Source organism: Rhinopithecus roxellana, chromosome 5 (genome assembly GCF_007565055.1).
Source record: "Rhinopithecus roxellana isolate Shanxi Qingling chromosome 5, ASM756505v1, whole genome shotgun sequence".
Taxonomy (NCBI): Eukaryota; Metazoa; Chordata; class Mammalia; order Primates; family Cercopithecidae; genus Rhinopithecus; species Rhinopithecus roxellana.
In genome coordinates this window covers 152,832,548-152,856,338 of record NC_044553.1, presented here as the reverse complement: position 1 = coordinate 152,856,338, position 23,791 = coordinate 152,832,548, and the positions used below count along the sequence as shown (strand labels likewise).

Sequence of the window (23,791 nt, the reverse complement as noted above, 5' to 3'; positions counted from 1 at the left end):
CTTTTATGACATGACATTTTTAAGCAACACAATCCTCATCATCACTAATGGTATCATATATATGAAATAAGATAAATTTGACCTCTACCTCACACCATACACAAAAATCAAATCCAGATGTATAACGAACCTAAAAGTGAAAAATAAAGCAATAAAGCTTTTCAAAGAAAACATAAGAGAATGTTTCATAACATTTGGGTCGGCAAAGATTTATCACACAGAACATAAGCAGCATTAACTGTAAAAGAATAAACAGGCAATTTGAACCTCATTAAAATAATGAACGATGTTCATCAAAAGATTCCATTGAGAGTGAAAAGGTAAGTCACAAACTTATATTGCAATATATTGATCTGGCAAATGATTGTTAAACTTACCAATTGATAAGAAAAAGACAATATGACAGAAATAGGCACTTCTGTTCAATCTAACTTAAACAGTTACTTCTCAACAGATGATATCCAATGACAAAAAAATTTAAAAGGTAATCAGTTTCATTAGTCATCAGAGAAATGAGGTATAAAACTATTATGTGAAACCATTACACACCCCACCAGAATGAATAAAATGAAAAAGACGGACAACGTCAAAGATTTGCAAGGATGCGGAGCAATTGTGCCTCTCATACACCATTGTTTGGAAATATAAATGGGTTCAATCGCTTTGGAAAATTGTTTGACAGCCTCTACTAAAGCTAAATATATGACCCAGCCATTTCTTTTTAGTTATCTAAAAAGATATGCTATATAATAACTCTTCCAAAATTTAATGAATTAAAAGAACAATCTTGGCTAAGCAAGGTGGCTCACACCTATAAATCTCAGCACTTTGGGAGGCCAACATGTGAGGATCACTTGAGGCCAGTAGTTCAAGACCTGCCTGGGCAACATAGTGAGACGCCATCTCCACAAAGATAAGCAAAGAAAAGAACAAAAACAACTCTATTATTACTCAGTTTTTAGGTTAGAAATTCAGGCAGGGCATGCCTGAGTGATTTTTTCTGCTCCACACGGCATCAGCTGGGATCACTCAGAAGTATTCACTAGGTGGCTGGGATGGGCTGATCCAAGACGGCTGCACTCAGGTGTGTGGCACAACGGTGGGGATAGCTAGAAGGAAGGACTCAGCTGGTTCTTTATCTCTCCACATATTGTCTCAAGGTTTTTCCACATAGTCTCTCTAGCAGAGCGCTTGTACATCTTACAAGGTGACTCAGGGCTCTAAGAGCCCAAGGCAGAAGCTGCGAAATTACTTATGAACTAGCCTTGAAAATTCCAGAACATCACTTCTACATTCTATTCGTCAAGAAAGCCAGTAAGACAAGCCAAGATTCACAAGAAGGGAGGAATAGACTCTGTCTCTTGATGGTGGCGCAGCATGCTCACAAAGGGAGAGAGGGAAGGACGGCAGCCATGTTGGAGAAAAAACACTGCAGTCCACCATATGGGCTCAACACTTCATTTTCCCTCACACATGGAAAATACACCCACCTCCGCTGTGACTCCCAAAGTCTCATCCAACTGCAACACCCCCTTAAAATCCAGATACCCTCATTTAAATCAGTCACGGTACGGTGGATGATCCTTAAATGTCCTTCCTGAAGTGTGTAGCTTCTCTCAATCTGAAGACCTGTGAAGGGAAGAGACAAGTTCTCTCCTCCCACTTCTCCACACACAATATAAAATGGTGAGACACACATGATTTCACACAATTGGCACTCCCAGTCTGCTCCTGGGAATAATTCACCATGGCCCCTTGCTGTGTCTTTTGAGATCTTGATTCTGCCTGGGTCACACTTCCTTTTCCATAAAAATACCTCATGTTTGAGGCTGAGCCTCTGTATCCTGTTTCCTGTCTGTAGAAGGTTGAAAGTTCAAAGGCCTTTCATCATTTTGCACTGTCTTGCCCCTTTGAGACAAAGCTAATCTAATTTTTTTAATTGTGATTTTTATATGAATTAATTTATAATCCACTCCACTATAATAAAGGCCATAACCACCAATCTTTCCAAGATAAGCTTTTCTATATTTTTGTCTATTTATAAACCTGGTATGGAACATTAACCTTAAAATCCTTAGCCTTAGAGGACCTTATATCTGATCCAATGGTCTGCTAAGGCAGCACTTTAGAATTTTCTGAGGTATTTATAAAGACTTTTACAGTTACACTCTAGATATATGTTTGTTTTGAAATTCTTTCTTAATTGGATAATATTGGAAAGACTAAGAAGGAGACACTATATTATTTTTAACCCAATAAGCCCCGGCTCTTTTATATTTAACAAAAATGTTAAGCTTATCTATTTCCTCTCACACTTTACTGCAAGTATCGAGAAGTCAGACAAAACTTCAGAAACCTTCTTAGCTTCAGAGAAATATCATTAGAAAAGAAATATCATCAAAAAAGAAGGCACAGAGAGTTTGGAAATAAAAGGATGAAAAGTATCAGGTAAGAGTGAACCAAAAGAAAGGAAAGCAATCATAACAATGGATAAAATTAAATTTAGGACAAAAGTATGCTATATGGAAAAAAGATACAAGAAAAATAAATACAACAAGAGGATATAATTATCAAAAGTATATATGCTTTAATATACAGTCTTAAAGTGAATCAAGCAACAACTGACAGAGAGAAATAAGTGAACAACTGCTATTGGTGATTTTAACATTCCCCACTGAGAAACTGACAGCTTAAGTAAATAATCAACCTACGTATGAAGAGTTAAATAAAATAAGCTCAAGTTATTACATATATACATATATGAATGTGTACATATACGTATCAAACAGATAATATCCATTATTTTTTAAAGAAAACATGAAATGTTTATTAAAATAGGCCATATATGAGCTGGGCACGGTGGTTCATGCCTGTAATCCCAGCACTTTGGGAGGCCAAGGTGGGCAGGTCACGAGGTCAGGAGATCGAGACCATCCTGGCTAACACAGTGAAACCCCGTCTCTACTAAAAATAAAAAAATTAGCCGGGCGAGGTGGCACACACCTGTAGTCCCACCTACTCGGGAGGCTGAAGCAGGGGACTCCCTTGAACACAGGAGGCAGAGGTTGCAGTGAGCCGAGATCGCGCCACTGCACTCCAGCCTGGGCGACAGAGGAAGACTCCATCTCAAAAAACAAAAGGCCATATACAGTTATTACAAACCTCAAAACATTCCAAATGTTCAATATCATGATAGACAATATTCTTTGACCACAGTGAAATAAAATTGGAAGTTAATAACAAAAGAATAGCCTAAAATTCTAAATAAACTCAGTGACATATTACTAAACTACACCTAGGTTTTAAAGGAAACCAGAAAAGAAATTTTAAAATACTTAGAAAAAAAAAAAGACAATGAAAATAGTAATTATCAAAAACTTGTGGGACATAGCTCAATCAGTATTTAGATGAAAACTTTTAACTTTAAATACATTTATGCGGAGACTGGAAATATTAAAAAGTAAGAAAGCTAAGCATTTATCTCAAGAAAATAGAAAAAAATACAACAGATCGAATCCCAGAGAATTTAAAGGGTTGATTTAAAAAATAAAGATATAAACAGAAATCAATGAAATATCAATTTTTTTAAAAAACAGTAACAAAACTAGAAGGTGGATCTTTGGAAAGATTAATTAGCTCGCTAGATCTCTGTAACAGGACTTATCAAAGGGAGAAAAGACATAAATAAAATATAGAACAAAAAAAGAAAGAAGAATTACTGATATAAAATAATAATGTAAAAATAATAATGGAGAGGCCTAATGAATAACTCTGTCGTATTTAATTTGAAAATCTAGATGAAATAGATAAATACCTACATATAAAGTTCAAAATTGGCTTATAGGATTGGAAACTTGAAAAGACCAATAAATATCAACAAAACTAAGGTGTCTCCAAAACTGCAGACCCAGTTGTAGGCCCTACTTTCCTCTTTTCCCCTGGAAAGAGCTTCCCTCATCTCTGGATGGAATCAATGATGCTGTCAACCCAACGGAGAGCAAAGAACTCTAGCGAGGCATTCACAGCGCCTCATCCTTCTCCACACTGTGATCCAGCAAGGGGAGCAACCATGCTGTAGACTTTTGGGGGGACTGTTATGAACGTTGAGAAAAATGAGAATTTCTCTACTTCTGATATCAACTAACCAGTTAGAACCAAATAACCTAGAGCTACAGTGGTCACCTTTGTCCCCAGTGCAGACAGAATAAAGTAGAAGAAGAAAGCAGAGCTAGGAATGAATCCAAAAGAGAGAGAGAGAGAGAGAGAGAGAGAGAGAGAAGGAGAGATCTGATGCCTGATTTGGAACTCCCTAGATCCAGCCGTGTCTCAAGTTCTTTCCACCGTTGGACCTCTCATGCATTCCTTTTTGCTTTAAAGCGGTTCAATTTGATGTCTGTCACCTGTAATCCAAAGAAAATTAATGAAAAATAAAATGTGGAGAAGAGGAAAGGTGCTAGACTTTAGAGTTGAATGGTCTTGGATTTGAATCTCAAGGGCGCTTCACTTAACTTCCATGCAGCTCAGTTTCCTATCTAAAGAGAAGAGGTAACGGTACCCACTTCACAGAGTCATTGTGAAGATTTCATGAGATAATACAGAGGAAGCACTTGGCAGATATTATTCCATGTTTGTCTCTCCCACCAGACTAAGACCCCTGGAAGGCAGGACCTTGCCCAAGTCATCCCCAATTGGAGTTAAACACCTGTTTTTACTTTTTACAAGTATCTGCACCTTGGTGCTAATTACAGACACCTAAGACATCTCTGCCAACTGACACAGGGCAACCACATTGATGCAACTCCAGCCACATTTTGGTATAAAAAAAACTTCACAGAATTGAACGCACAGCAAAGTTAATTTGCAGCATTACTGTGTTTACTCAACTTTCCTGACAAAGCCTCCCATTGGTTAATGGCTCGGGGGAGAGGACTACCAAGCGGCGAAGGCCACTGGCCCCTCTAACCATTAACCACCCGGAAAGCTGGCAAACAAAATTTAACAGGCAGCATCCCCCGCAGGCTTACTGTACACATGCTAGGGTCCAGGACAGCAGGACCAAGCCAGCAGAAACAGCCTGAGCCCACCGCAGACTGTGAGTAACAACTGAGAACCTTCTATCCCTCCCCCTGCCCGGCCTCCAGAGCAAAGCCAGGGCTGCAGCTTGCTTGCTTGTTTGGTTTGTTGAGATGTTTTGTTTTTTTTTTAACGGTACATTGAACATTAGGGCAGCCAGCAGTGTTATGAGGCAACCTTGCGGAGGATTTTCCAAATCCCAGAGTCTGTGAGTCATCCACAGTGGTTCTGATGTCCCCTGGGCTCCTGCCATGCAGGGACCTGACACAGAGGGCTGTAGCTAAGAACCATTCTCATCCACTGCCGTGACTGATGCTCCTAAGCCCAGCCAGACAGCCACAACACCCACAACAGCCACAGAGTCGCAGCCTGCGAGCTAACGATGCATCTGCTCCAGTAGGCACCACTGATGAAGGATGTTGGCCGCGGGTGGGGGCCAGGGAGGGCTCAGCTGGCCCAGTGCAGAGGTATTCTTCAGAGTCACGCAGATCTATCCACCACAGCTCCTCACTCAGTGACCTGGGGCGGAGATAATGCATGGAGAACAGAGCTGTCTGCACTGTACCGCATGTCCTGAGGTTTCAATACAGAAGGTCAAGAACTGTCCCTGGCTGGTAGGGCATTTGTGAAAACAGAACACAGTGAATATTTACTAAGTGAGTCTCTTCAGAGATGAGGAACAAAGAGGGCATACTTGACATGAAATGCATGAACAATATTGATACTCTGCATTTTTATATGGCTGGGTACTCTTTTTTTTTTTTTGGCAGAGTTTCGCTCTTGTTGCCCAAGCTGGAGTGCAATGGCGTGATCTCAGCTCTCTGCAACCTCTGCCTCCCAGGTTCAAGCTATTCTTCCGCCTCAGCCTCCCGAGGAGCTGGAATTTCAGGCACCCGCCACCATGCCTTGCTAATTTTTTTGTTTTTAGTAGAAACGGGGTTTCACCATGTTAGCAAGGCTAGTCTCGAACTCCTGACCTCAGGTGATCCGCCCACCTCAGCTTCCCAAAGTGCTGGGATTACAGGCGTGAGCCACCGTACCCGGCCGTGGCTGGGTACTCTTAAGAGCTTTTTTACTCATCATTTTCCTTTCTGTAGAGACAGGCAGAATAGCATGGTACAAGCTCTGAAGTCAGACATCTAGGTTTAGAATTCCAGCTCAGGGGGAGTAACTCTGTCTCCCTGGATCTCAGTTTTCTCATCTATAAATTGGGCCCCACGATGCTCCATTAAATGAGGTCACATAAGTCAAGCACTGATAACAACCACGTCTGGTATTCACAATATTGTCAGGTGGGTGGAGTTTTCACCCTCATCTTAGAGAATTAACACAGGAGAAGGTGAGGCATACAATCTCTGCAGAGATGGCAGGAAAGGGATGGGAGCCCATCCTACCATTGGCATCATGCTGCACAGGGCCTGTGCCCAAGAGGAGATCCCAGACAGGTATGGCAGTGACCAGAGCTAAGCAAAGATTTCACTGCCTGTCATGGGGCAAGGCCATAGAGAAGCACAGATGCAAGGCTTCCTGGAGGCGGTGACCTGGGACCTGAGTCTCAAAGGACAAGATGGAGTGAGCCAGGTGAGGCAGGGAGACGAGCGACCTACAGACTGGAGCCACATGGGCAGGGCTGAGGCAGGTCCATCTTTCTTCCCTGCTCCCAGCCCAGAGCTGGCTCAGCAAACATGGAAAAATCGAAATGACCTGCCCTGGGGAACTGCAGTGACCTGTCTTGCTGTAACCTGCCCTGTAGTGATGTGACCTGCCCCACCCTGCCCTGACCCACAGTGGGATAAAAGGCTGGTGGGTGCTGGAAGAACCCCTGACACCCAGTGTTGCTGTGGCTGAGACCTCAAGGGCCAGATTTGAGGCTGGAGGCAGAACTGTCACCAGGGACTGGGTCACAAAGACCCCCTGGGCTACGTTAGTGAGAATCAGCCTCGTCGTGGGCAATGGCGAGCCCCTGAAAACTTCAAAGCAGAACTGACCAGCTTGAATTTTCAGGAATTTAGGAAGATGCAGCTGCAGATGGGTAAAAGGGCTGGAGGGAGTTAAACAGAAGGCAGGGGGACAAGGTAGTGGTTACTGCTGAGTTCTGGGAGAGATGAGGAGGCTGTGCAGAGGCACTACTAGAGAAGAGACAAACACCAGAAAAATGGGTAAGGCTAGAGGTATTATTATCAGCTCTTTTTATACTGAGGAAACTGAGGCAGAGTTTAAATAGCCTGTCCTACATCACCTAATTTGTACATAGCAGCGCTGGGAGCCCAATCCAGACAGAGTCTCACTCTGTCACCCAGGCTGGAGTACAGTGGTGCGATCTCAGCTCACTGCAAGCTGGGTGGATTTTTAAAATTCCATTTATGGAACTCTTCTTAAATCATTTATATTTAATGTTTTCCTTAAATTTGTATTGTGGGAAAATACAATACCTAACATTTTAACTACAAGTGTACAATTCAGTAGCATTAAAAGTACATTCACATTGTTGTGCCTCCATCACCACCTTCCATGTCCAGAACTTTTTCATCATCCCAAACTGAAATTCTACACCCACTCAACAATAATTCCTCAATCTCCCCTTGCCCCAGCCCCTGGTATCCGCAATTTTACTTCTGTCTCTATGTATTTGACTACTCTAGGTGTAGAATTAGACTCTATTTGTCCTTTTGTGTCTGGTTCATTTCACATAACATAATGTCTTCCAGGTTCATCCATGTTGTAGGAAATGTCAGAATTTCATTCCTTTTTAAAGTTGAATAGTATTTCACTGTATGTTTATACCATACTTTGTTTATTCATTCATCCATTGATAGACATTTGGGTTGTTTCCATCTTTTGGCTATGGTGAATAATGCTGCTGTGACTTTAGTCTACAATTATCTATTCAAGTTCCTTGACTATCTGCTTGCCGTTTTTTGGTGGATATACTCAAAGCAAAATTGTTGGGTCAAATGATGATTCTGTTTAATTTTTAAGGAACTGCCATATTGCTTTCTACACATTGTAGCACTTTATATTCTTACCAAAAAAGAATAAGGGTTCCAATTTCCCCATATGCATGCTAACATTTAAATTTAAAAAAAAAAATTTTTTTTTGAAACGGAAAAAAAAAAAATGTTGCTATGTTGCCTAGACTGGTCTCAAACTCCTGGCCTCAAGAATTCCTCCCACCTCAGCTTTCGGAGTAGCTGGGATTACAGGCACAGGCCATCATGTCTGGTGTGCCAACTTATTGTTTTCTGTTTTGTTTGTCTGTTTATAGTAGCCATCCCTATGGATATGAAGTGGTATGTCATTGTGGTTCTGATATTCCTAATGAATAGTGATGCTGAGCATCTTTATACGTGCTTATTGGCCATTTGTGTGTTGTCGCTGAAAAGATGTCCACTCAAGTCCTTTGCCCATTTCTAACTGGGTTTATTTGTTTTCTTGTTTTTGTTCTTGGGTTTTAGGAGTTCTTTACATATCCTGGATATCAATTCCTTATCAGATATGAAATTTGCAAATGTTTTCCCATTCTGTGAGTTGCATTTTTACTTTATTGATAGTATCCTTTGATGAACAAAGTTTTCAATTTTGATGAAGTCCAATTTGTCTATTTTTTCTTTTGTTGCCCATGGCTTTGGTGTGATATTCAAGAAATTATTGCCAAAGCCAATATCATGAAGTTTTTCCCCCAAGTTTTTTCCTAAGATTTTTATAATTTTAACTCATGTTTAGGTCACTGATCTATTTTGAGTTAATTTTTGTATATGGTGTTAGGTAAAGGTCCATCTTCATTCTTTTGCATGTAAATATCCAATTTTTCAGCACCACTTGTGGAAAAGGCTGTCTTTTCCCCATTGAATGGTTTGGCACCCTTGTTCAACTCATTTTACTATATATGCAAGGCTTATTTCTGGGTTCTGTATTCTATTCCATTGGTCTATATGTATGTCTTTATACCAGTACCACACTGTTTTGATTTTTATAGTTTTGTAGTAAATTGTGAAATCAGAAAGTGCAAGATGTTCAACTTTGTTCTTTTTCAGTATTGTTTTGGCTATCCAGGTCCCTTGAGATTTTTATACAAATTATAGGATGAATTTTTCTATTTCTGTGAAATACAGAACTGGAATTTTGATGGAAATTGCATTGAATCTATAGACTGCTTTGGATAGTATTATCATCTTAGCAATTTCTTCCAATCCATGAATGCAGGATGTCTTTCCATTTATTTATGTCCTCTTTAATTGCCTTCAGCACTGTTCTGTACTTTTCAGTGTATAAGTCTCTTACCTCCCTGATTAATCCCTATTTTATTCTTTTTCATACTATTGTAAATGGAATTGTTTTCTTAATTTCCTTTTCAAATTGTTTTCTTTGTTAGTGTTGGGAAATGCAATTGATTTTATATCTTGCAACTTTGCTAAATTTGTTTGTTAGTTCTAACAGAATTTTTTGTAGAATTTTTAGGGTTTTGTACGTATAAAATCATGTCATCTGTGAACACAGATAATTTTACTTCTTCCTTTCAAATATGGATACCTTTTTTTGTTCCTTGCCCAATTGCTCTGGCTAGAACTTCCAGTGCTATATTAGGTAAACGTACTGAGAGCAAGCATCCTTGTTTTGTTCCTGATCTTCAGGGAAAAGCTTTCAGTCTTTCACTATTGAGTATAATAGGTTTTATAAATATATAGTCTTGATTATGTTGAGGTAGTTTTCTTCTGTTACTTCTATTACTAATTTTGTTGTAGGACTTTCTACTTAGTCTAGCTAAAAACGGGGTCCTTGTCACATGGCCATGAAAGATTAGGCTCGCAGACACTTTGAAGGATGAAAAAAATGGAATTTACTGGGTGAAAAGGAAAATAACTCAGCAAAGCGAGAGAGAGTCCTGTTAACAGACCCTCATCTCACCGATGGAATCCCCAGATTACCACACAGGATCAGGAGAGAGAGGCCAAGCTCCTCCCTGCTGCAAAGGGCACAAACTTCCCACAGCTCCACCCCATTCTCCCAGTGCGTGGGCCAATTGAACGTTCTCCAGGCACCTCTTTACACTTGATTGTATCAATCTGTTGTGTGTTTTTATCATGCGAGGGTGTGTTGAATTATGTCGAATACTTTTTCTGCACCAATTGAGATGATCACGTGATTTTTTCCTTTCTTTTATTAATATGATGTATTAGACTGATCAATTTTTGTACGTTGAAACATCTTTGCATTACAGAAATAAATCCAAATTGGGTATGGTGTATAATCCTATTAATAACCTCTCAAAATTAATTTAATCCATTATATTAGTCAGGGTTCTCCAGAGAAACAGAATCTATAGGATATATAGAAATATATGTAAGAGGAGGCATTATGGGAATTGCCTTATGTAATTATAGAAGCTGAGAAGTCCCACAGTCTGCCATCTGCAAGCTGGAGACCCAGGAAAGCCAGCCATGTAATTCAGTCTGAGTCTGAAGGCCTGACAACCAGAGGAGCCAATGGTGCAGCTCCACAGTAGGAAAAGGGCCTAGTAAGGCTGCTGGTTTAAGTCCCAGAGGTTAAAGGTCCAAGAACCAGGAGCCCCAATGTTCAGGGGCAGGCAAACATGGATGTCCAGCTCAGGGACAGAAAAGAGAATTTGCCCTTCCCCTACCTCTTTGTTCCATCCAGCCTTTAATGGATGAAAAATGCCCACCCATATTGGTAAAGGTGGCTGTCTTTACTCAATCTACTGATTCATATGCCAATTTCTTCCAGAAATACTGCCACAGGCCTCTTTTATGTAGGCACTAATTCCTTTTATGAGGGTAGAGACCCCATGAATAGGTTTCCACATATGAATTTGTGGGGACACAAACATTCAGACCTTAGCAGCTGGTAAAACATTATTTTTGAGTGTGTCTGGGACAAAATAAATTGAGCAAAAAATGGACACAATTGGAGGGTGAAATGGTTCTACAGCAATTTAGACACTTCAATACCTCATTCTCAATAATGGATAGAACAACCAGACATAAAATAAGTAAGAAAAAAGAGAACTTGAACATCACAGTAAAAACTAGATGTATCAGACATATACAAAACACTCTACAACAACAGAATACACATTCTTCTCAAGTGCACACGGGACATTCTCCAGGATAGACCCTATGTTAGGCCACAGATCAAGAGCCAATAGATTTAAAAAGACAGATATCATACTAAGTATCTTCTTCAATCACAATGAGATGAAGTTAGAAATCATTAACAGAAGGAAAACTGGAAATTTTACAAAGTGTGGAAAAACAACACACTCTTTATCATCCAGAGTATCAAAAAAGATACCACCAGGGGAATTAGAAAATACTTAAAGACAAATGAAAATGGAAACACAACATACCAAAACTTATGCAATGAGTGAAAGCAGTGGGATGATAGAAACGTATAGCTGTAAACACATTTGAAAAACAAAAAGATCTCAAATAAACAATGGCATATATTCAAATTCAGGTGTTAACTTTAGGATGTTAATGTAATCCCCATGACAACCACAAAGGGATGAGAGGAGAATTATTAAAGTGTTTCAACACAAAAAACATTTCAGTACAAAAACTAAAAACAAAAAAGGACAGTAATACAGGAAACGAAGAACCAAAAATGTTGTATCTTCTTGCTGTACTGAAAACTTTATTAACATATCATCACCTTCTTTGTCTTTTGGAACATTTTTAATTCAAAATCTATTTTGTCTAATATTAGTGTAGCCACCCCGGCTCTCTTTTGGTTACTATTTGCATGGGGTAACTTTTCCATCCTTTCACTTTCAGTCAGTCTATTTGCATTTTTGGATCTAAAATGAGTCTCTTGTAGACAGCATATATTTGTATCGTATTTTAGAAGGCTAATGTGTAAAAGTAATTTTTAGTCTTTGTTTATAATTTAGGAACTAGAAAAAGAACAAACTAAACTGAAAAATAGCAGAAGGAAGGAAATAATAAAGATCAGAGCAGAGATAAATAAAATCAAGAATAGAAAAACAGTAGAGAAAATAAATTAAACCAAAATGCAATATGTATGCTCATAACACATTTAGTCCAGAATATATTTGATATAACCAGCTTCACTTCAATAGCATACAAAAGCTCTGCTTCCTTGTAGCTCTGTTCCCACCTGTTTCCAGTTACTGCCAAAAATGTAACTTATAATTGCCCATGCATCTACCTTTACCAGAGGTCTTTTATTTCTTCATTCAGCTTAAAGTTACTGTCCAGTGTCCTTTCATTTCAATCTGAAATAAAATGCCTCTCATTTCTTACAGGGCAGGTATTGTGGGAAAAAGCTTACTCAGCTTTTGTTTTTCTGGGAATGCTTTAATTGCGTTTTGTTTTTCTTCAAGCATTTTGAACATATCTGTTGGGTGGGTTTTAACCTTTCTGAGCACCTATTTCTGCCTGCCTAAAATCAGGTTAACAATACTTACTTTAGGAATGTTTTGGTCATGGTTAGATGACTGAATATAGCCAGACTACCTAGATCATTGTTGGGTACCTGGTAGGCACTGGATAAATCATAACGGGTGTTATTCATATCTCCAAATGAGGAGACTGAAGTCTAGTGCCCTCTGTGATGTGCTCCAGGTAAGACAGCCAGTGTGGAGGAAAGAACTGGGGCTTGAATGGGGTCTTTTGCCTGCCTCCTGTTGCACTATGCCCCATTGACTCAGAGACTGCCACATCATCTAACAAGCTTTTCTGATTTGGCAGGGCCTGGCTATACTGGACAATGCCACTCCTCCCGTACACCTGTCTTCTCTGGCTGTCCACCAGTGGCCTCTGGACCGTTCAGGCCATGGATCCTAATGCTGCTTATAGGAACATGAGTAACCATCACCGGGGCCTGGCTTCAGTCAACGCTGACTTTGCCCTCAGCCTGTATAAGCACTTAGTGGCCTTGAGTCCCAAGAAGAACATTTTCATCTCCCCCGTGAGCATCTCCATGGCCTTAGCTATGCTGTCCCTGGGCACCTGTGGCCACACACGGGCCCAGCTTCTCCAGGGCCTGGGCTTCAACCTCACTGAGAGGTCTGAGACTGAGATCCACCAGGGTTTCCAGCACCTCCACCAACTCTTTGCAGAGTCAGACACCAGTTTAGAAATGACCATGGGCAATGCCTTGTTTCTTGATGGCAGCCTGGAGTTGCTGGAGTCATTCTCAGCAGACATCAAGCACTACTATGAGTCAGAGGTCTTGGCTATGAATTTCCGGGACTGGGCAACAGCCAGCAGACAGATCAACAGCTATGTCAAGAGTAAGACACAGGGGAAAATTGCCGACTTGTTGTCAGGGCTGGATAGCCCAGCCGTCCTCGTCCTGGTCAACTATATCTTCTTCAAAGGTATTCCCACCCATCCCAGTCTGACGGCCCATCCACTATGGCCAGGAATAATAACAGCCGTTAAAATCCAGGGCACACTCTTGGGCAAAATCTTTGATTCTGTAAAGCACATATACATCTGGGACTCTCCATCTTCACCACAGTCCTGTTGGGTAGGTGGAATTATATTATTTTACAAAAGATCAAAATGCCACCCGGAAGGGCTGAGCAGTGTGCCCACATTCTGGCAGGTTGGTTTGAGGCCTACACCTGTAACCATGAACAGTCTGGCTGCTTCGTGCTCCACAAATGCTGACTGTCAAGTACTGGGCCAGGGACTGGAAAAATGGCCTAGAACCAGACAGAACCCTACCCACCCCTCGGGAACTCCCAGATGCCCCCAGAGCCATCCTGCACACATTGCTCTAACCAGGTCTTGCTTCAGTTTTTCACCTTCCTGTTCATAAAACCCTGGAATCTCTAGTGGAGAATGCACTTCCAGGTCTTTTCCAGCTTCTAGAAGCCACATGGCTTGTGGGCCTCTCTGATTTTCAAAGCCAGTAATTGCATCATTCCCACCTCTGCTTCCATCATCACATCTCTCTGATTCTGACTTTCCTGCCTTCCTCTTTGACTTACAAAAACCCTCAGGATTACACTGGATAATGGCCCACCTGGGTGATCCAGAATAACCTGCCCATCTCAAGGCCAGCAGATTAGCAATTGTGATTCCATCTACAACTTTAATTCCCCCTGGACATGAAAGCTAACACATTCCCAAGTTCTGGGGATTAGAATGTGGACATTTTGGAGGGCTATTATTCTGCCTACCACAAAGCCCAGGCCTCTTCTGTCTCATGAGCCCTCTTGCAACTTATCTGACTGCCTAAAACATCTTCCCTCACTTCAAATCTTAGCTCAAAAGTCACCTCCTCTGTGAAGCCTCCCCAGATTCACCCAGGAAAACCTTGTCCTCATATGCATGCTCCACAGTTTGCCCATGTCTCATTTGGGCAATCATCTTGCCATAACACATGGTTTAGCACCTAAGTGGTTGAGTTTCAGTTAAGCAATCATATTCAAAGGAATGCAGATAAAACAGCCAAAATAAGCAAACTAAGCCAGTATCACTATTGAACATGTGTCTCTCGACAAGATCATCAGATCAGTGGAGGCGTGATCCCCAGCCAGGACTCCTCATGCCCCCTTCCCCTTCTCCCCAGCTCTCTCTCAGGACCTCCCATCAGACTGCGCTCACCTCCCCTCCCATCCCGCACCTCCTTACTGTCTGGACTAACTTAGCATCTGTAGGAGTCCTTCTTCTCCACCTGCCTCTGGGTCTTTCCTGCTCTCCAGCACAAGGCTGGGAACTCCCAGGAGAGGCTGCCCTCCTCACAGGATGGTGAGGCGGAGAGGCTGACTGGGCAAAGACAGCCTTCTTTTTTTTTTTTTTTTTTTTTTTTTTTGAGATGGAGTCTCACTCTGTCGCCCAGGCTGGAGTGCAGTGGCCGGATCTCAGCTCACTGCAAGCTCCGCCTCCTGGGTTCACGCCATTCTCCTGCCTCAGCCTCCCGAGTAGCTGAGACTACAGGCGCCCGCCACCTCGCCCGGCTAGTTTTTTGTACTTTTTAGTAGAGACGGGGTTTCGCCGTGTTAGCCAGGATGGTCTCGATCTCCTGACCTCGTGATCCACCCGCCTCGGCCTCCCAAAGTGCTGGGATTACAGGCTTGAGCCACTGCGCCTGGCCAGACAGCCTTCTTAACACCTGACTGTGGGAGGGCCAGGGAGGCTGGGAACGTTTGCTCAAAAACTCTTCTGTGTGCTCCCACAAATTCCATAGACCATCTCCCCGACGAGGCTGTGCGCTCTTGTGCAGGGTGTCTTTGTCTCTTTGGGAGATCCCAGTGCCCTTGTGTAATGTTTGGTGCATGGAAGGAGCTCAGCAGTGACTGTACAGAGGTTCAGGCAACACAACCTGGGGAAAAGGCACGGTAAACCCAGGTGCAGGGAGTCCCCTCCTGAGCCTAAGAGAGGCCTGAGCACGTGTGGGCATCTGGTGGAACAGGTGCTGGCATGGCATCATTCTGCACGAAGTTTCACAGTGTCCTCAGGACCACAGTGAGGCTAAGTGGATAGGAGATCAACAGCTTTAGGTTACAAAATTAGAGAAACTTTGAACACTTGAATGCAGGACCAGACATTGATGGGGGTGAAATGCCTCATTGTACACAGATTTTCTATGGCACAGCAAAACGAATCCACAAGTCTTTGGTTAAAGCCGCTGGGAAAATACTCTGCAATATTTCTAGCAAGCCAGGATAATAAACAGAAATCAAGATTAGTGTAGCTATTGTCACTAAATGTAGAATATGTAAAATGGTCCTGATGTGTGATTTATTTATTGGACTTTCTTGACAGTTCTTTTTAAATAACATTAAAAATATTGTTAAAAGATTTTCCAGAGGAGCCATCTTTGCTCTCTCAGATTTTCCCCAATAAATTCTTTCTCTACCACCAATTCTCCCAGGACTTTTTGAGAATAGATCCCTTAAAGTAGAGGCTGAACCCCATTTTGTATTTTGTTTTGTGTCAAACTATATACATTATGCTTGCTTCTAGCAAAGAAATACTCCAGAAAAAGCAAGCAGCAAAATGTTAAGGATGAAAAAACCTAACAATGAAAAATATTTTACCCACTTTTTTTTTTTTTTTTTTTTTTTTTTTTGCTGTAAGTTAGCCACAAAATACAACTGCCCTCTAGTTCTGAGGATTTTAGACTTCCTTTGGAGGATGATTTGAGAACCCTCAAATGATCTCATTCGCCGTGAGACAGACGGATGGTGCGTTTACTACCTTTGGTCAGTGTATGCAGACACTGAGGTTAGTGAGGTCACTCAGAATGAACCGGCATAGCTCTGGGGTCTCTAGGCTCCGCAGCCACGGCTGATTTCTCTACATCCATCAGCCTCTCCCTGTTGTCTCCATCAGTAGCTATTACAAGAGGTTTGTGGCTGGCTCAGAACCAAGAATTTTGGCCAAGCAATCCATGGATCCCACAGACAGTAGTATGGAGAAGGGGCTACCTGGAGTGATGTTCTGTCCGCCTTTAGGGAGCCTCAGCTGGGAAATGGTGGCCTGGCAAGGGCTTTAGGGCTTGTGGTCAATGGCAGCCAGGACACCCAGGACCTGCTGGACTCAAGGGCCTCAGTCATTAGTTTAAGACTGGGGAGACTTCACCTAGAGCAGAGACCCTGTGACACTCAGCCCAGGTGAGTTTCCGGTAGATGGACTCCGGTAGATGAACAATCAGGCAGGCTTCGGCTCAGTCTGAGGAGCAATTTTCTTCCCATCAGAGCTGACCAGTACTGCCAAGTCCCGTCTGTGAAGGTAGTGAGCTACCCATCTCAAGGCAAAAAAAAAAAACCAACGTGGATGGTGGCACCCTGGAACATGGTAGAGGGGACCTGAGGGCCTGCGGGGGTGGGAGTCTGTGACCCCGGAGGAGTCTTCTCACCCTGACTCTTCATTAGGACAATGTGACCTAAAGGAAGGACCATTCAGTAGGGTCAGGAGCCTCAGCTGGGCCGGCCAGGCTGGCAGGGGTGGAGATGGCCTCTTCACTTCCCACCAGGGACTCTGAGTTTGAGACTTGAGGTCCAGCACCACTTCCAAAGCCCTCAGAACTGGGACCCACTCTAGGCATGGGGAGCCGAGGCACAGTCTGAGCTAAGCGAATTTTACCCCCAAATCCAAGGACCAACTCCCTCTTGGTCTCTCCCCACTGCCTTGTGTAGAAGCCAATCTCAGAAACAGAGCTCATCCTCAACCCATTGCAAGAAGTAGAGGAAGAAATAGGCTTTAAATTTCTGAGAAGTTTTATATCTTACCTAAAAACCCTTGAGGTTTGAATGGGGACATTCCAAGCATGCAGAAGGCCACTGTGTCACTTGGATAGCAGGCCCATGAGGTGACCCAGAACTGTGTTTTCCTCTCTGCCCTAAAGACCTGTCTCCTCCTCTTCCTAGGCACATGGACACAGCACTTTGACCTGGCAAGCACTGGGGAGAACTTCTATGTGGACGAGACGACTGTGGTGAAGGTGCCCATGATGTTCCAGTCGAGCACCATCAGTTACCTTCATGACTCGGAGCTCCCCTGCCAGCTGGTACAGCTGAACTACGTGGGCAATGGGACTGTCTTCTTCATCCTTCCAGACAAGGGGAAGATGAACACAGTTATCGCTGCACTGAGCCGGGACACGATTAACAGGTGGTCTGCAGGCCTGACCAACAGGTAAGCCCTCCAGCCATCGTGTTGATTTCTGCAATGCACATGTCCCCAGAAAGTGGGGCAGGTGAAAAGGGGGTATGCCGGGGCATCCTTCCTTCCCTGGACTCAGCCTCCAGGGCTCATTGTTTTCCTGTCTGCTGGGCCTCCAAAGGCTGTAAGGTTCTCTGATGTGGAGCTCACACTAATTTATTGATCTGTCCATCAATACTGAAATACTTTGGGACATTTCACCAAGTGAGGTCCCCTTTCCCTGTGAAGTTCATATACACCCTCTGCATTGTCATATTTTTGCAGCATTTTCTTAAACTAAGTTTGCCAACCACGCAGCTACACACTTACTCATTTTGTCATCTTGCTTACCTGAAACCAGGCCCTGCCTAAAGATTCCTGGGAGACCTCATAGGAATATAGTGAAAATGACCTCTGTATTCATCATGGAGCCAATGCAAAACCTATATGAATGGTTCTTAAGTTACTCAGGGCATCTAACTCTTCAATCAATCAATCAGTAAACAACTCAGAAAGCAAGGCTAAAGTAGGTAATAAGCAAGTAAGTAGGAAGAAAGCAAGGACTGCATATCCTGAAGAGGCAGTAATCAGGAGGAGAAGCAGCCAATGGATTCCATCTATCTCTGACCTCGGGTTCAAGCAAGGGGCTGGTGCAGGATTGACACTCAGGCAAGGTCAGCTGAGGACGTGAGTCAGCAATGAATCAATGAATGAATGGATAGGTGAGTGAATGGATGGAAGAACAAATGAGTGAGTGAATTAATGAATGAATTAGTGAGTGAGTGCATAGAATGGTGAGTCAGTGAATGGAGAATGAGTTAATGAATGGATGAATTAATAAGTAAATGGATGAATGAGTGAGTGGATGGATGGGTGGATGGTTGGATGGATGGATGGATGGATGGATGGATGGATGGGTGGATAAACAAATGAGATTTTCCCCTCCAAGTACCCCTGAGCTAGAGAGCAATTGAAATTATTGTCATGCGAGTGCCCAGCCCTGCTCCTCACCTTGAAGGAGGAAGGAGGTGTTCTTTAGAACATGGTCCTCACTCTCAGGGAGATTCAAGTTCTGTCTGTGCAGAAGAGTCAGAAAATGCCAACCAGCATGAAACCTGGTGGCAGGTGGGCTGATGCAGATTCAAAAGCAGAAGGGATGTTGAGGAGGGAGTGGGCATGTAGATCTGGAGTAGCTCAGGAAGGCTGGTGGATCAGGCAGCATTTCATTCACTCATTCATTCATTCATTCATTCAATGTGCATTTCATTCACTCATTCATTCAATGCACATAAACGGAAGCATCTGCTATGTACCATGCACTAGCTAAGCACAAGGGTCGGAGTAGTGAATAGGACAAAATAGAGCCCTTAAAGACATGCATTCTAGAGCAGAAAACAGATTCTGTTGGAATTAATAGCGGTACAATGATGTGAGTTCAACAGTGTGAGTTCTGAGAGAGACCGAGAGAGATGTGTAACATGCACTGGCTGGGAGATGGGAATGCCTGACTCTGTCCGGGGGATGGGAAAGAGCTGCAGAGCAGGTTGTTTTCCCTTGAAACTGCCTTGAGCCTAAGTGGAAGTTCAGCCAGTGGGAAGTGGCCTTCAGACCCGGCATGAAGAGGGCATGGCACCAACCAAGTCAGGGGACCATGCCCAGAGTGCCAACAATGGAGGGCCAGCAGTAATGAAGGAGATAAATTTGGCTTGGACAAATTTTATGATCTAAAAATTCTGCAGTAGATAATCTAGGAGGAAGCTCCTCTACTTTATTAATATGTAGGTTTTGTGATTTATGGTTTCAGATTGTTTTCATTTTGAATGATACCCTCTGAGAGCTGTTTGATGTTGGGTGCTTCTAGAGAAGATCATCCAGTTCTGTGAATGCACATGGAAGTGCCTGGGAATTTGACTTCTCTCCTGTAGGGAAGTCATGTGGTCAGCCCTATGCTTCTGTGCAATCCCCTATAGCTATGTGGAGGACACAGTTCTTAAACCATCCATACCTACGCTTGAGTGTGTGTGTGTGTGTGTATGTACACACGTATACGCGTGGGTGTGAACCTGTATCTGGGCAATGCTAGGGATCCATTTGTCATCTCTTCCTCCTTTCTGCCCAAAGAAAACCTGTAATTTAGGCATAGTACCACAAGGGGGTGATAACGCACCATGATGCAAACAATGCATTCCAGATCATACTCCATTGAAAATGATGGGAAGGACTATCTGTCTATCTTTCTTTACACCAAAAATAATCTTTTCATGAAAATACTTCAATGTGAGCAACACTAATCAATAATATATACCTTAAAGCCCCATTACCTTGCTCTCAGAAAGCTTTCAACAATGCAGCAGGTGGCAGGTGGCAAAACTAGTCCTGGCCTTTTCAGTTCTGTTGCCTCCCAGTTGTGTGACTTTGGGGGAATTCTTCAGCCTCTCTAAGTGTTGATATCTCAACCTGGAAATTAAAGATGTTGATTCCGACTTCATAGGTGTGTATATGTGTGTGTGCACGCGTGTGTGTGTGGTGTGTGTGTGTGTGTGTGAGAGAGAGAGAGATAGAGGAGACAAAAAAATTAAAGAACATAGACCAGGTGTTTGGGATAAGTTGGTCTCCCTTCCTTTCTTTCTGTTACTATTTCCACACCTAGAGAAGGTACACACCCATTCACCTCTGATTCTTCTCCCTCTCCTTTGGAAAAGGATGACTTCCACTTCACACGGGATGGTTGCCAGTCTCCAGGCCTCACCCAGGGCTGCTTTTGCTCAGTGAGGAGAAGGTCTTGTGCCTTTCCTCCCATCTGCCCAGAGAGCCAGTGAGAGTTCACTGACACCCCTCAGTTTCAGTATTTCAGACATCTGCTCTCCTTCTGGGCAGAAGGCACATGAAGAATTTAAAAATAACACTAAGGCCTTGACATGTTATAAAGCACAGATGCCCGTGCTACCCCTAGCGTGACCCCACTTACCTTTCTAGAAACCCCACCTGCTTCATCTGGTAGAAACTGCCAGCTGAATCAGATTCTTGCAGAATCACAGAGCACCCACCAGCCCTGGGAGAGCCTGTGTTCAATACCTTTGTGTGCGGGTGAGGACATTAGCACAGAGAGGGGCTGGACTTGGCTAAGGCCACACAGCATTAGTGGCACAGCTGGAGCCAGGGATCACTGCTCCCAGCTGGGCACTCCCTCCAGTCCTCTGCTTCTAGCAGGGGTTCTCCTGGGACCAAAAATGCTTCTTTATGGACTATTGTCTTAAATGCTCCATGGTCTAGCTGCATCCCAGGTGGAATCAGCTTGAAGGAACTACAGAGAAGAAAAGAACGTGCAATTCAGAGACCCCATGGGAAAGCTGCCTTTGTCATGGAGGCAGAGACAGATCCTGCCTCCTGCTTTATCCCTTCTACCCACAAAGAGTAAGTTAGGCTCAGGGGCAGGAGCTGGAGGGAGCACACAAGGAAATAAGAGTCTGTCCAGGAGAAGAGGTGCTGCCCTCCCCTCTGCCAGGCCCAGCCCTGGAATGTCTAACTCTGTCTGCTTACCCCGAGCAGCCAGGTGGACCTGTACATTCCGAAGGTCACCATCTCTGGAGTCTACGACCTCGGAGATGTGCTGGAGGAAATGGGCATTGCAGACTTGTTCACCAACCAGGCAAATTTCTCAGGCATCACCCAGGATGCCCAACTGAAGTCATCAAAGGTAAATGTCTTGGAAGCCCACCTTTTCTTTCCCCCTCCAAAATTCACAATATAAATATAATACTAGGAAGTGGCCCTGAGTTCATTCATGAGTGAGCCTCTGGGTCCCTGGCTGAGAACCCCAGGTCGAGTTCAAGCCCCTTGTCTCACCATGAGGTAAACGGAGGCTCAGCAAGAAAATGTGACATCCCCGAGATCACACAGGAAGCTATCGACACAGGAGGGCCATAGCCCAGGCACCTACCCATCCCACCAGACCCCACAGAGGGGGCACTGTGAAAACCAAGTTGTCATGGCAGAACTGTGAGTTGCCCCTGGCAAAAAGAAACAGGAAAAGTGGTAAATGTCTAATTGGGATCATATTGTGCTTTCTAGCCAATCACATCCATTCAATTACGTAAATGCTTCGGCTTTATGTTCTGTTATTCATGCATTCAGAAAATTTTTACTGAACACCTACTATCTGTCCCAAACTGTGTAGGCCCTGTGTGTGCCCCCATTACTCAGATGTGTGGCCCCTGACCGCAAGACACAAGGACTTTGTGGCCACCGTGGTACCTGGCACATAATATGTGCTCAGTAAAATGCATGCCGTGTGAGTGGATTGAGTCAACACAGCTGCCTCCTCAGAAGGCGGGTATTATCTCAATTTCTCAGAGGAGGAATCTCCTGCTCAGGGAGGGTATGCAGCTTGCCCAAAGTCACAGAGCTAGTAAATAACAGTTTGATGTTTGATCTCAAGCCTGTTGACTCAAAACCTCATCTGCTCAAGACATACTTCAGGAGTTCCAATCCCAGCTCAGCTTCTTCCTAGCCATGGGTGCCACTCACAGAGCCACCAGAGCCTGAGTGTGCTTGCTGGAAAGAGTCACTGGGAGTTCACCCCCTAGGGTGTTGTGAGCTTACCAATATCACCTGTTACTTAATTAGCCAGGTTATGAGCCACCAGAGTCTTTTGATACGAGCTAGGCAGACGTTTTGCTGACTTTAGAACTCCTCCTAATTTTGATCACAACAAGGACATATCAACAGTCAAAGATTTACATTTTTAGATTCTGCTTCAGCTTTCCTAAACAGAACAGCCATAGGCACTTTGCATAACTCGAACCCTAGTATTTACCCAGCAGAGTGGAAAGGGAACAAGATCTCCCTCCGCTACCCCAGGGCAGCAAGAAGCACCCAACATGGACAGTGAAGCCCAGTTCAAGCCATGAGACCTCTGATCTCTGTGTGATGGGCCCAACCTACCCGTTTGATAGGAAGTGTAGGTGCAGACTGGGTTCTGGAGGTGGACAGACTTGGGCTGTATCATCCTGGGGCTGCTACTTGGATAAGAATCCAGCAAGTGACCTTCTCTGAGCCTGGATCCACCTTCCTAAAACCAAGGACGTGAGGGGTCCCAGCAATGAGGCAGGAAAGCGAGAACGCACAGCAGGTCTCACGCCCATCTTTGTTCTGTACCTAACAGGTGGTCCACAAAGCTGTGCTGCAACTCAGTGAGGAGGGTGTGGACACAGCTGGCTCCACTGGGGTCAGCCTAAACCTGACGTCCAAGCCTATCATCCTGCGTTTCAACCAGCCCTTCATCATCATGATATTCGACCACTTCACCTGGAGCAGTCTTTTCCTGGCCAGAGTTGTGAACCCAGCGTAAGAGATCGCCCACCCAGAGCTTCAGCACTATCTGACTTTGGGCACCAGGGACACCACGGAAATGTTTTGGAGAGTGGGAGGTTTCCCCCAATCTCCTCCAAGTTCTCCTCCCTCCAACCAGAGTTGTGTCTACGTTTAGGCATCTTGTAATAAATGTCATTGCGACTCTGATGACGAGCGTGGTTAAAGGGAAGGGCAGGGGGGTTCTGGAGGTTACCGTGATAAAGTGATGTTTGCAAATCCCTTGGCCTGGCGTCTTCATCTGTGTGGGCTGCCATAACAAAGTACCACAGGTTTATGAACAACAGAAATGCATTTCCTCATAGTTCTGGAGGCTGGAAGTCTGAGATCAGAAGCCAGCCTGGTTGGGTTTTGGGGAAGGTTGGTTCCGGGTTCAGGGGCAGCACCTTCTGGGTGTGTCCTCACAAGGCAGAAAGAGCAGAGAAATCTCTCTGGGGCCTCTTTTATAAGGGTCTTAATCCCATTCATGAGAGTTTTACCCAGGACCTAATCACCTCCCAGAAGCTCCAACTCTAACACCATCACCTTTGGGATTTGGTTCTACTGTATCAATTTGGGGAGACACAAACATTCAGGTCATAACACCTGGTACTGCCACAGGAGGAGCAGCTCCTCTGGCCAACAAACCCTCCCCTCTTCCCTGATACAAGACAAACTTCAGCTGAACTAAATCTAAAGTATAAACGAGCAATGAATGATTCACAAATCGG

At 43.7% G+C, this 23,791-nt stretch overlaps 1 protein-coding gene across 1 annotated transcript; it reads left to right on the top strand.

Moving 5' to 3' along the window:
- The first annotated feature begins 4,964 nt into the window (after positions 1–4,964).
- Positions 4,965–23,231, top strand: SERPINA6 (serpin family A member 6). Its single transcript, XM_010384541.1, has 5 exons — positions 4,965–5,092; positions 12,801–13,432; positions 17,438–17,705; positions 21,261–21,408; positions 22,876–23,231. The coding sequence occupies exons 2-5, from the start codon at positions 12,820–12,822 to the stop codon at positions 23,059–23,061; spliced, it is 1,215 nt and encodes a 404-aa protein (XP_010382843.1). The 5' UTR covers positions 4,965–5,092; positions 12,801–12,819; the 3' UTR covers positions 23,062–23,231.
- The last annotated feature ends 560 nt before the right edge of the window (positions 23,232–23,791 follow it).

Coding starts and splice junctions, on each gene's coding strand:
- SERPINA6 (XM_010384541.1), top strand. CDS start 12,820: ATGCCACTCCTCCCGTACACCTGTCTTCTCTGGCTGTCCACCAGTGGC. Junction 13,433..17,437: donor CAACTATATCTTCTTCAAAG/GTATTCCCACCC, acceptor TCCTCTTCCTAG/GCACATGGACACAGCACTTT. Junction 17,706..21,260: donor TCTGCAGGCCTGACCAACAG/GTAAGCCCTCCA, acceptor TACCCCGAGCAG/CCAGGTGGACCTGTACATTC.